Source organism: Myotis lucifugus, unplaced genomic scaffold (assembly GCF_000147115.1).
Source record: "Myotis lucifugus unplaced genomic scaffold, Myoluc2.0 scaffold_30, whole genome shotgun sequence".
NCBI lineage: Eukaryota > Metazoa > Chordata > Mammalia > Chiroptera > Vespertilionidae > Myotis > Myotis lucifugus.
Genome location: NW_005871078.1, coordinates 281,722 through 295,649, shown reverse-complemented (window position 1 = coordinate 295,649; position 13,928 = coordinate 281,722). Strand labels below are relative to the sequence as shown.

The window sequence follows — 13,928 nt, the reverse complement described above, 5'->3', positions numbered from 1 at the left end:
CACACACTTGACTTTAGCATCATGAGGTACATTTGTGCAGGCTCACTAAGCTCTCCTAGATGACCATCTTTCAAATAACCCCAGGAAGCAAGTGGCATGGAGCACAATTCTAAGGGTAGAATTTTCACAAAGGAGAAAAGGGAATTTAAGTTTGTAGAAAATGCAGTGTCCTAAAGTTTTCTAGAACTGGATTGCTTTTATTAATCATCTTATTCTTACAAGATCTACAATATAAAAACCAGACTTCAAAGTATGTGGGACAGGAATAATTACAAGTTGGTTGCGAAAAGTTTAATTCAACATTGAGACAGCGCAATTTATCTCAGTAGAGCCACCTGGCATAAACTAAAACTATATATCTTATGAAACAGTAGCAAGCTACTAAAGGCTTGGGAAATCAGACTGATGTGAATTATTCCACCAAGAGTATTTAGAAATAGACTTCTTCAAACGAAAATGCAAAGAAAACTTTTAAAAAATAATTTGGGAACCAGGAAGGAAGAATTCTCCATGGTCATTGACTTTCAAGGATTGCAGTTAATAATCCAGGTAAGTCTAGACATGTTCAGTGAGTACTTTTAAGTCTTAATGCAGTGTGCTTTCCCTGTTCTTTCTTTACCAAAATCAAATAGAAATCCCCCCAGAAATCATGAGCTTTTAAATTTTCTTTTCCTGAACTATCAGAATCAACAGTTTCTACTCTATATCTGAGGAATGCACAAAGTCATGAAAAGTTGTGCTCTCTATAATAGACAAAGACATGCTATTTTAGTTATAAATACTGGGTAATTTGATTTTTCTCTCCTTTCCTACATAGAAATAAGTGTTATAAAATTGTATTTCCTAAGTATTTACATGTCATTTGAACATATGATTATTGTTGTATCTGGAACATCATAAAATTTTACTTCCTCAATTGAACTAATTTTCTATTTCCATTAATGAAATGTTACACATCACACAAGCAGTATATGAAAACATTGTGTGTGTTCAAATTGTGGTGCTGCCACTACTGGCTGCTCATCTCAGGAAAGTGAAGTAACCTTCCTAAGCTTCCCTTTCCTCATCTGTAAATTGGAAGCCATTATAATAAGCAAGAGGGTTCGTGTTAAATTCTTACTCTGAAAATACTTAATAAATGTCAGCTTAAAACATAACCCTGATGCCCTAACTGGTTTGGCTCAGTGGATGGAGCGCCAGCCTACAGACTGAAGGGTCCCAGGTTTGATTCTGGTCAAGGGCATGTACCTTGGTTGTGGGCACATCCCCAGTAGGGAGTGTGCAGGAGGCAGCTGATCAATGTTTCTCTCATTGATGTTTCTAACTCTCTATCCCTCTCCCTTCCTCTCTGTAAAAAATCAATAAAATATATATTTTTTAAAAAATATAACCCTGAAACATGCATGCTGAGACCTTACTGCACACTTGAGACTCAAGAGAGAAAACTAAAGCTTTATTGAGAACCTGAGCAACCAGGAAAACACCCAGTAGCTAAATCTTTGCTAATTAAAATGTGTTCCTGTATCAGTAGTTTGGGCATAACCCAGGAGCTGGTTAGAAATGCAAACTCTCAGGCCCCAACCCAGAGCCACTGAATCATAATTTTCATTTTCACAAGATCCCCCAGATGATCCACCTCCCCATTAAAATTTGAGAATCGCTGAGCAAAGTGATGTGTGCCTATGTAGATGCCTCATAGCTTGTTGGACAAAAATTCAGATCTCAGCAAAATTACCAAAGTATGTGTCATGGGTCATTGGGGTCACTTGCCAACAGTTAAAAGCATAAATAGCATCCCTGTATGTTATCAGGCATATACATACAGAACAAGTATTTGTGGGACTTTTATTTTAGATTGAGAATTTTTATAAAAATTTAGTTAAGCCAAACAGAGGGAAGCAAGATTTCAACAGACTGAGAAAAATGCTTCCAATGGCAGTCTGCAGCTTCTTTTATGCACTTGGAATTAAGTAAGAAAGATTACATGAAGATGGGAGAAAGCAAGGCAAGGATTGGACTAGAGAATAATGAAGATTATTTGCTCTCTTGAGGATGGCTTATTTCAAAGGTGTATTAACTTAGATACAAAGAAACAATGGACAGGGCTTGCTTAAGGCAAAGATAAACCTTTTACTAAAGGTTTATCCAGTGTGGCTCAGTGGTTGAGCATCGACCTATGAACCAGGAGGTCACAGTTAAATTCCTGGTGGTTAGAGCACATGCCAAGGTTGTAGGTTCAATCCCCAGTGTGGGGCATGCAGGAAGCAGCTGGTTGATGAGTCTCTCTCATCATTAATGTTTCTCTCTCTCTCTCTCTCTCTCTCTCTCTCTCTCTCTCTCTCTCCCTCTCCCTTCCTCTCCAAAATCAATTAATATATATATATATATATATATATATATATATATATATTAAAAGAAATTATAAGCATGGGGTAAAACTACCCACCATGACCTACCCAGTTAGAAATTTATGATCAAATCACCTGTGAGATTTCTTTTTTTAGAACACCTTTTTCAAACACAGCATATAGGATGGTGGTACCATCTTATATAATAAAACCCAAATATGCAAATCGACCAAGTGGCAGAATGACCAGTCACTATTACACACACTGAACACCCGAGGGCAGATGTTCAATGCAGGAGCTGCCCCCTCGTGGTCAGTGTGCTCCCACAGGGGGAGCGCCGCTCAGCCAGAAGCTGGGCTCATAGCTGCAAGCACAGCGGCGGTGGCAGGAGCCTCTCTTGCCTCCGTGGCAGCACTAACAACCCCTCGTGGGGAGTGGGCCTAAGCTGGCTGGCGGACATCCCCCTAGGTGTCCCAGACTGTGAGAGGGCACAGGCTGGGCTGAGGGACCCCCCAGTACATGAATGTCATGCACAGGGCCTTTAGTGTTTTTATAATGCTTTGAAAGTTACTCAGCATTCTTTTATGTATAGTCTTACCATTGAACCCCACACTAGCTAAGCAGACTAAGCAGTAAGGACAATGTGAATTCTGTCTTTCTTTTTCTATCTCTTTCTCTTCTTCCTTCCCTTCTTTATTCCTTTCTTGCCTCCCTCCATCTTTCCCACCCTCCTTCCCTCCCTTCATCTTTCTTTGCCTATCCAGAATCTCAACTACCTCTTTATTTTGGAAATATAATCCATTGTGGGCCTAAGCCGACAGGTGGACATCTTCCAAGGGCTCCCGGACTGTAAGAGGGCACAGGCCAGGCTGAGGGACACCCCCAAGTGCACAAATTTTGTGCACTGGGCCTCTAGTAAGATTATAATGGAGCTGAAAATTCCTATTGCCCAGTGATGTCATAGCAGTCATAATGAACATATTACCACTTCCCATTGTATTGCAATTGCCTACTGTATTCAGTATAGTACAGTAACATGCTGTACAGCTTTGTAAACTAGGAGAGCTGTAAGGGAACAGAATTTGTCACCCAAAAATACGTGAGACAATTCTTTAAAAGCTTAAAGTTCCTGATGGAGCCCCATTCTTACTGCCACCAACTCCAGGGACAATTTTTAAAAGCAATTTCATATGTCATTTTTATAGTTAAATAGTTCTCAATTTGGGGACCGCTTCTGCATAAAAAGAAATGTGCCTGAATTGTACTCTGTTACAACCATTACTAAACCAAAAAAAAGAGAATCCCTTTCTGATCCTTCCTCACACTGAACTCCTACATCATTGTGTTTTCTTCACTTAATGTTCAATCTATGCTAATTTTGTACAATCTGTAAATATATACCAGAGAACCAGGCCACATACAGCATTGAAGGCATCCAGTGGGAAGTCCAGTGTGGCTGGGTTGCTGTTTTGTACTTTTTGTCAGAGATGGCAGGCATTGTGGCTTTATTCTCTCTACAATGGGCACTATGACACCCATTTACCTTTATTATGCAGTTGGTATTCCTGAGTTACTACTTTCCCATAATTGCCAAAATCAACTTGTAAGATGCTTTAAATTGCATGTATCTTATATTTCCCTATTCTGATTTCAAATGCGACTTTGTATGATATCTATTGAGAAGAAAATAAGCTCATTTTTAAAACAACTACCTAACCATGCTGAAGATAAGAAATTGCATTTTCTGCATAAGATGAGTGTTTTTCATCTCTCTTAAAATGAGTCTCATATGAGTGATATCTAGCTGATTGCTCTTTGCTTTGCTATAAATCGCAAAGTCTGTCACTTGTTTCAAAGCCTTACACTACTATGGAGGACTAGCCTTCTGATCACTTACAGCGTCTCCTAAAACCATGCTAGACAGTTTCATTTGATGATTATTAGAGACATATTTGCATAAAGCTTTCTTGTGAAAAGTTTTAAGCCACTTAAGCAATGTCATTTAATGGGCACAGAAACTCTTTTGAGAAAATGTAATGGGGCATGAAAAATAATAAAATACATTAATTCAATGATCGTTCTTCATAATAAAGAACAATTACAATTCGGAGTGAAAAACTGGAGGCTGTGGGCTCTATTATTTTAGAATAGAACATGATTAAATAGGCACAGCCTATTTAATGCCTCAGAATCAGAGGGCAGTACCCACTGTTACGTCTTCTGGAAAACCACTTTTATCTCAGAAAAGCACATAAATTCAATATATTCTTAAGCCGTCTATGGAATTTACTGAAGATGTAAAACAGCAATTGAGTGTAGCAATCATTTCATATGAGCTCATAGACAGCACTGTTTGTGGTAACACAAGAAAGTTCAGGCTTCCATAGATGATCTCCCATTAGAGGATCTCCCATGAATTAGTATCACTCTGTCCTTTTTAAAGAACTAGTGAAACAAAAAGTGGTGTTTCCGGGTTTCCCCAGCACTGCTCCCTATTTGGAATACTGCCCAAGACCAGCTTTCTGTAGAGTAATTTGGAAAGCACTCACTTGGTAATTCTGCTATTAGCAATTTACTCTATAGATAAAACCACATAAAAGTGCACCAAGATTATGCATTAATGACATCCTGAAATATTGTTTTTCATAAGAAAAATAACAACAAATTGGAAACAACCAAAATATTCTTTGAGAGGGGAGAGATAGCAATATAATAAATTATTCATTAGAATAACATGCAGCTATTTTTAACAGTTAATCGATACGGGGAACACCTCCCAGATAAAAGTCCAGGAAAATGTATGATATCATGTACCATATATAAAAAGTCTACACATGCATATGTGAGTGGATACATTAAAAATCATCTGGAGTGGAAGGAATAGAAGTTGGGGGGAAGGGAGAAAAAGGGAGATTCCTGCATTTCCTTCTATGTCTTTTTGGATAGCTTGGATATTTACTGTAAACACGCATTGTGTTTAGTGAAAAGGCTAAAAATGCTGTACAAGGATTAGAAAGAAAAATGACATCAAGCAACTTACACCACTCAGGACTGTGGAGTACAGGGCACAATGGCTAAATCACTGTGACATTGTCATCATTCCTTGGTTCTACCCTGCCTCTTCCTGGCATCCAAGCTCTGCTACTAGCTGAGTATTAACAGATTTACATTTTTTGAATGATCATTAAAATATATCATGTGGTGTCTCATAGAGTCATTAATCTGAAGGCTATATTGTTCATTATTCTTGCTTATTAATATATTGCCTGTTCAGTATTTTCCCACTGATTTGACATTTACCAGTCTTTATGATGTGTAAAAGATAGCAGTATACCAAATGCTTTCTTAAAGAATTTATTTTAAAATATCACAAAATTAATGACAGTGTTTAGGAAGCCTAGAGAATCACCCTGATGAAATCTTTTCTAAAACTCTGCTATTTGTCTTTAAAGCAAATATTCCCTATCATAAGCTCAATTATCTTAACTATGCAATGCACAAGAAGACTATTTTCTTGGCCATTTTTTTCCACACAGACTTATAATAATAAAAAAGTGTCTTAATTCTATTATTTACACAATATTATTTTAAATACTAAGTTAGGGTTACTTTGGTGAAAAAGGATTGAATCTAGACCAAGACATACATGTGATTTACAGTTGCATCATTAGCCCTCAGCTCATTTAATTGTTTGCTATCACAGTATTTTTTGAAACTGTAGACTTTCAGGAAACTTTCTAAAAATATTGCATCGAATATGTAAAACCACACATCTTCCTTTTGATAGCTACTTCTACCTTTTTCATTATTGCATAGATCCCCTCAGTCTGCACTGACATTCTGATCATGTAGCCAGTCTCTGTAATGCCAGCTCATCTATAATTGTGTTCATGCATGAGAACCGCCAGCATAAACTGCATATTTCTTATGCTCCCAGCATCACCATAGAGACAGCTAAGTTTATGGGTTATGTTGCTCCAAAATTATTTTCTTTTTAAATGTATCCTCTATAAATTATGTAAATTGGGTTTCCTTACTTTAAGAACAAAGAGATTGCTGGTGAATTATACTCCACTGATTTTGTTCCCCACCCCTATATTCACATGTTCAAAAGTCTCTGTATCAGCTTAATTACATTGTCATACCGTTTTTTAAAAAATTCCCAAATTACTTGAGTGGCAGTCATTCAATCCCTGTCCCTACTGTGCTTGCATTTTAAGTGACAAAGCTAGAAGCATCCACATTATTTCCATAATGTGAAAATAAAAGAATTGAACCTCCCCAAATACCATATCTGCCAAAATAAAGAGGAATGCTCTTTGGAAAATGTAAATATAAAAAATCTACTCCTTTTCTATTAGTTAAAATTAATGAAAGTGACCCATAAATATATGAAAAAAGTGCTCATCTTCGCTAGTCATTAAGAAAATGCAAATTTAAACTCTAACACAATATCATGTACCAACAACACTTATTATAATGCCTAAAATTAAAAAGACCAAAATTGCTAAGTGTGGGTGAGGGTGTGGAGCAACTGGAATGTTCACACATTGTTAGTGGGAGGGTAAACTGGTATAACCACTTTAGAAAACTGTGGCAAAACAATTTTGCCAAAGGGAAAAACAGATTTTCATAGAATAAAACAGTTTTACCCTACAACCAAACAATTCTAAGTTATATACCATCAGGCGTGCATAATACCAAAAACCACGGGAAGAATATTTACAGAATTATGTATATAACCCAAAATTGGAAAGTGCTCAACTGCCTTTCAACAAGCAGTATGAATGTTTGACATCAACATGCAAGGATGAATCTCACAAACAGGATTTTGAATGAAAGAAGCCAGACACAAAAGAATGGATAATGCATGATAAATTGGCTCTTAGGGTCAACCTTGGTCACGACCTATCCAACATATTGAGAAAGGTAATGGCCTTGAGGAGAGTGGTACCATACATCAGAACACAATTTGGAGGGGGAGGGGGCATTTATCTTGCATTGGCTGCTAATTGTTTGATCTTAGAAAAGTCATTTAACCTCCCTGGACACATTTATCCCATGAAATAGAGATAATGAAACCTTCTTCCCCAAAGCAAATGGCTGTTTTCAAGATCTGTGAGGTCTTGTATAGCTTTAAGATCTATGACCCAATGTGACAGCTTCACTACTTTGTATTTTCATCAATAAAAACATGAATGGTTCTTTTAATAAAAACGACAGTAGGTAACATTTTTCTAAGTACTTTGCATGTGTTACCCACTCAGTCCTCAGAACCAACCCACACCAACCCTATAAAATATATATAATTGATCTCTCCATTGTACAGATGAGAAATCTGAAACTCTGAGAAGTTAAGCAAATTTACCAAAGTTACACAGCTAATAAGTGGTAAAGCCAGAATTCAAACCAAGAAAAATCTAACTCTATAACCCACTTACTTAACTAATCAATATGCGAAGATACCATAGTTACTCCACTTTATCTAAGCTGACAGAGCCTTTAAAATTAAATGTAATACAATCCCATATCTAATCAGAACATAGAATATAAAATGAGATCTACATTATGTCTTAAAACTCTTATTTTGTTCGATCAAGAGACTGATGGTTTTAATTTGTTCATATAAATCTGGCCTTTGAGAATATAGCAATTAAAATAACTATTGCTACTAGGCAAGCTCCAGCCAATTTGGATAGTCATCTTCACATTTCCTGTACTTGATGCCTCTCTAGAAATAGAATTAAAATTTGCCTTCCTTGTTGTTGTTATTTTTAAAATAAAACAAAAAAACAACAATTATAGTCTCTTCTATAAAAGACATAGCATTAGTTCAGATTTGCTTCAGATTCCCTATTTGATAAACCACCTTTTCTGTGAAACAGAGCTCTGTGTTCAAACTGGAATCTACAATCCACTGAAAGGAACATAAATGAATGCACTAAATACTTTTTTTCTAATATTAGTGATTTTCCACAACTTCCCATTTCCTAAAACTTCAGTCAATTATTTTTTGTTAATTCTTTGTTGTCATTTTTTAACCTGGGCTGAGATTTTATGCACTGTAACTAGTCTGACCTCCTCCAATTGCAGAGTTAACCTCAGCCACATATTTACACTTTAAATTTTCTAGAACAATCTTTAATTTGTATCAGTCAGTCTTGCTTTTGGTTAGTTGAGAGCTATGACTGGGACAAACAGATGTGGTGATGTTGGCTGAAAGGGGGAAAGATTGAGAGACAAGAGCAAACTGTGCTTACTCTGCAGTTCAACCTAGACTTCGCCAGATATCGCTTCTCGGCCTTTTGGCTAAGATCAAGTGTAGACTTCGCCAGGACTCCCGATGGCTTTGTATGGTAAACTTGGTTACTAATTGACAAAGGTAGATCACTTACATTAATTGTATCAAGATGGTTTTAAAGAAGGAAGCAGGTTTTCAAAGGACAACACATTCAAACGGAACTTCTCTGGGACTTCTAACGTGCTGAGTATTCTTGGACTAGTCACGTAACTCCTCTTATTAGAAGACAGAGGCAATGCCTCCCTTATAGAGTTGTTGCAAAGATCAAATGAGGAACAAAGTATGTGCCTTCTAACCTAGGGAAATGATATGACTTCATTATGGTTGGTGATTCGGCCTTGACATTCTGCCTTTGGATTGTATCCTGTCTCTGTTTAACTCCACCACATTAGCTCCATGGTAGGGGCAGGAAAGGATAAGGCCCTCCTCCCAACACTTTGCTTATGTAGATTAAATAAAGAAAAGCGACAGCTTGGTTCTCTCTGACTCTTTTCCCAGAAGAACAACCATCTTACTATTCATCAGTATCTATATTTGGATAAAGGGCTGGAGCTGAAGTTACAGAGGGAAAATACAAAGCAGACTGCAAAATAGGGCTGCTCAGAGTTGCACAAACAACTCTGCTGAAGCAAGGCTGCAAACATTAAAGAAAGAACACCAAAAAGTGGCTGGCCACATGCATTTGCCTTGTTCATTTCAATCCTGACAGAAGAACGTTCAGCAGTTAGGGTATGCGTTTCATTTTCCAAGGCTTTTAGAAACAGTGAGTGGTTAATATTTTTAAACAGTTCTCACTAAAGAGTGTATTTTGTTCATTTGATTTCACTAAAAAGGCTATTGAGCAAGGGAGTTTCAATGATAGGATGAGTGCAAGGGCTTATGCTCTTGTTTTAAGAAGTAAAACTCATAGAACTTAACTTCTATTCAATTGAAATTGGGTTCTCATAAATCATAACAGTGATAAAACTGGAAAAATTAACATAAGAAAATGAGACTGTTTCCTTCTCATATGTAACAAATAGCGAGATACACACATGTATAACTATTGGCTTCTTTCACTTTTGGAATATATGAAAATCTGAACAAGGTAAACAAGTCAGTTAATGATTACTTAATTTAAGTGTCATTTATCTTTTAAAAGATAAGTTTTTGCAAAACTTTTAAGAAGCACATTTCTCGAAGTATTTTTAGTGACTGAGTTAAGATTGTGCATGTGGAGACACAGTCCTCAAAATCTCTAAGAATATTTACTATATAAACTAAATGCGTATTTCCCTCAGGAAAAAAAAATTCTATGAAAATGTCTTGCTAGCTCTTGTAAAATGCTGAATTCAGAACTGGAAGTTCAAATTCTCAAAATAGAAATAGACATAGGCACAAATCCTCTATATTCCACGATACTAATGTCACTGAATATGACCAGAAAGACAAAGTTGCATTGTCCTTACTATTTTCAATCACATAAAATGAAAGACTCAAATGAGTTACTTTGGCATTTCTTCAGTGATGCTGTGGTCTCCTCACTGATTACTTACATGCAGCTTTCACTATTTTATATACGAGGCAAACACAGGCAATTTTCAATTATTAACACCAAAGTCTGCCAGAATCACTTTGCATTAATGAATCTCAAAATATTTTACCATTTCAGTGAGTCTAACTGCATGTTGTTGGGATGATGTCAAGTATAGTCTGATTTAGTAGGCAGCTTACTGTTGGTAACAGAGACAAATGGTAAAATCAGAATTGAAATGCAGTACTTCTGACTAATGCATCTATCACGATGATCCATTATTTCAATCAGCCTGTCTCTAATAAAATCGGTATCACTTTAAGTAAATATATCATATTCACAGGGAACCATTTAGAAGTATTGGTGGAAAAAAGAATAAAAGAAGTTAAAGCAAAAAGTATGACTCCTGCTACTGTCATGAATGTTATAAATAGAAAGCCCTATAGAGGGCTCTTCCTCCTCCCACCTCCAACTCTCTACAAAGGAAATTACAGAATATTGCCACAAGTTTTAGTTATTGAGACATGTGCAAGAAAAAAATGACTCCTCACCAAGGAAATTAGCTAGTGACATGTATAAGAACAATTGCATTGAATTCTTCCTGGTTCAGCCCAATCTACTTGACTAGGCTAATACACTTTCATGAAATGGATTGGCTTCAATGTAAAGGCTAATCAAATTAAATAGAAATGAGCTCCCGAGAAAATTAAATCAATGAACTACAAAAATACCTTCTGATTTTCCACTGACAGTTGTCGCTGTCATCAGCAGTAGCACATTGCATACTACGTAGGCATGACTAAGGTATGGCAATGGTAAGGTAGGTGGGGCAGAGTAAACCTAATAACCTTAGCAAAACATTCATTCCCTCTCCCTTCCCCTCCCCACCCATTAATCTCTGTCTTTGTGTGTATATATATATGATTATACTGCACTTACATAACCCTATATATTCTACAAACACACTTTATAACAACTTACTTTTCACATATGTTACTATTCCTTTGAATAATAACTGCTAAATTTTCAATGTGCCTTTAAACAAGGATTTAAGGGCAATCTTCTAAAGTACAAGTAACAGAGGTGCAATGCTTTCTGTTTTTGAATGGGTGATATAGACCCCATTTCTGGATAGCAATGAATTCAAAGAGCATTTTCTGAAATCAGAAGTGAACTGCATGGCTGCTAGACAGCAGGGCAGTTTCCTTACCCAGGGGTGTGAGCCTATTTTTATGAATAAAAGGCCATGGCCTTGTCCATGCTGGATGATCCTATGATAATGTTTCTTTCTGTAGTTTGGTCCAATGAAACTGGTGTATCGTCTGCTGTTGAATGCCACTTGCATCATGGATTTTCTTGGTTATCATGCCTAAAAGTAGACCATTCTTGACCTACTTGGAAGGTATTTATATCAAGTAGTGTGATGAAAGAAATACCTTCCACTCAGTTTCTTACACTTTTTTCTTATTGCCATTATGCAGATAGATTCCTCCAAGAAAACATTTTTCTGGTAAAATAAAAAAGAGCCTTTTAAATGGGAAAGAACTGATCAAGCAAAAGAGAGAAGATACGCTTTCTATTTTCCATCATTTCTAGAAGTTATTTAGCTTGGCAAGATTAAACCAATGATGGGTGAATATTTATAAATCCAATGCTTTATTTTTGCCAGAGAAAGTATTCATCATAAAAGTTATGCTCACATTTGCATTCTTTGCAGCACTTGCCATCCACGTATGCAAGAGCCGACTTCAGTGGGCAGTCAGGATTGGGGCAGGTCAGAGTTTCGCACTGGATGGTTCCATTCTGAGAAGAAAACAACATTTAGGGAATTTCCAGATTGCAATTTGGTAGTCTTCAATTATTTTTAAATCTGTTTCTTAAATTTCAAACTCTTCCCATAACATTTCATAAATACCACTATTCCCTTTGGTTATTACACAGTAACACCCGTAACACAGAGGCCCACAGTAGTATAAATTGGGTCATAACACACTTGGTGATTGGCTCCCATCTTCTGTCCAACAACTGATCATAACTGAGCCAGAGCTCTCATCTTGTGTAGCCAGGTGGGTGAGGACATGGGTGGAGGGAAAGGCACACACTGACCAGGAAATAGCAGGTTAAGGGTAAGCCTCGGACACTCATGTCTCCCCAGATTACTCACAAATGCACATCAGCAAACCAGGAGAATAACTTGTGCCATCCTGAAGAGTAGTCTCAGGACTCAGAATCCTCCCCTGGGTATTTAAGACGGCACAGACTATCACATGAGGTGGTGCCCGCGATCACCACAAGAGGTGCCAAACTACAATCAGAAGGGCAAGGAATTTGATTCCTGGAGGTGATCCAGGACTCCCAGGTTGCTAGCTGTTTTTCTAGTCGTTTTATTGACCCCACTATACCACATCCGTGTTTTACTCAGTTTGAGTTTTGACCCCAATTAACAAGTTGGGAAGGCTTTCCTGTATTCACAAAGTGCTATAACTTTAGTAGGAGCATAATATGTCTCTGAATAGAAGTCACATAACGTACACACACACACACACACACACACACACACACACACGGGTGAGCTACTTTGACTTCTTTACATGCATGATATTTTGCTTTTGAATAAACTTGGGGGGAAATTTTTTTTATAAGACTAATTCATGTAGACCTTTGATTGCTTTCCACTTAACCAGTTTCAACAGATGAATTCATGTGGAATTTGAAAGTTCAAAACCAAACTAGTTGTGACCTTTTCTCTGAACTTAAACATGTATTTTTGAAATAATAATGTACTACATATTCTGCTTTATTAGTGAGCAATTGGAGAAATCATATACTTAAACTCTATAATTTGTATTCCACTGTATTAGTAAACTTTTAAAGCTTATCTTAATTAAACTGCACCCTTTGTTTATATGGACCAATCTGGTCACAATAGCTCATGCTGCATTCAGTTTTATTAAAATACATTAATAAACACATGAGGGGAAAATTCCTGGAAATGTTAAGGATCACAGGATAGAATCCTTTGAGACTCACCTTACTAAACCAATTTAAATTGCTAAGTGTACCAATAAATTTAAATTTTATAGCATTCCACAAACATTGTAACCTTTATAGGCTAGGAAGTATCTTTAATAATGCAGTACACAGTTCTTCAGATTTGACTGGGTTTGCTGGCACTTCAGTGTGGTGCCTTTCTTAAGGAAAAGGCTCTTAAAATTTTCATGATTACATTATTTTAATCCATTTTTAAAGAGTGGGGGCATCCGAGTTTCCTTCATCTAAAAAAGAGTTGAAAGCCATACCAAGCATGTGCAGTTCTTACAGCCGTCTGTCCAGGATTCGAATTCTCGGTAGGTGGTTCCCTTCATGGTACAAGTCCTTTCACAATAGCACTGATCCAACCTATTCATTCGCTGCTCAGCCCGAGACAACTGTGGCACAAAGGAAGGGGTTTGTATTGTTCACCACTCCAGCAATGAAGAAATGCAAAATAGTCTAGCAGGTATCTGATTTTTTTTTTAGTATACAGCAGTAATGATGGCTATGCCCATCAACTACCTGTTATAAATATATTTATGCCTTTGATTTAAAGCAAAGGATTTTCCCCCTCTTATTTTTGTAAATTTCCTCTTGCCTTTGAAAAAGTAGCATAATTTAACAGATATAAATGAAGGCTAAGTCAAAATAGCATCAGACACAATACAGAGAAGCACTTTCCACTTTTAAAAACGTTTAATTTCATAAACATGTCAACTCAAGTGAGATCATA

At 36.8% G+C, this 13,928-nt stretch overlaps 1 protein-coding gene across 4 annotated transcripts in view; it reads right to left on the bottom strand.

The window, feature by feature from the left end:
* Positions 1-13,928, bottom strand: part of NELL2 (neural EGFL like 2) — a 330,775-nt gene that overhangs the window by 232,515 nt on the left and 84,332 nt on the right. For all 4 annotated transcript variants that reach the window (XM_023752259.1, XM_006086713.3, XM_023752261.1 and 1 more), the window contains 2 exons: positions 13,462-13,590; positions 11,863-11,965 (listed from right to left, as the gene is read on the bottom strand). In XM_023752259.1, the coding sequence (XP_023608027.1) occupies positions 11,863-11,965; positions 13,462-13,590 (232 nt within the window). The remainder of the gene's footprint in view (positions 1-11,862; positions 11,966-13,461; positions 13,591-13,928) is intronic.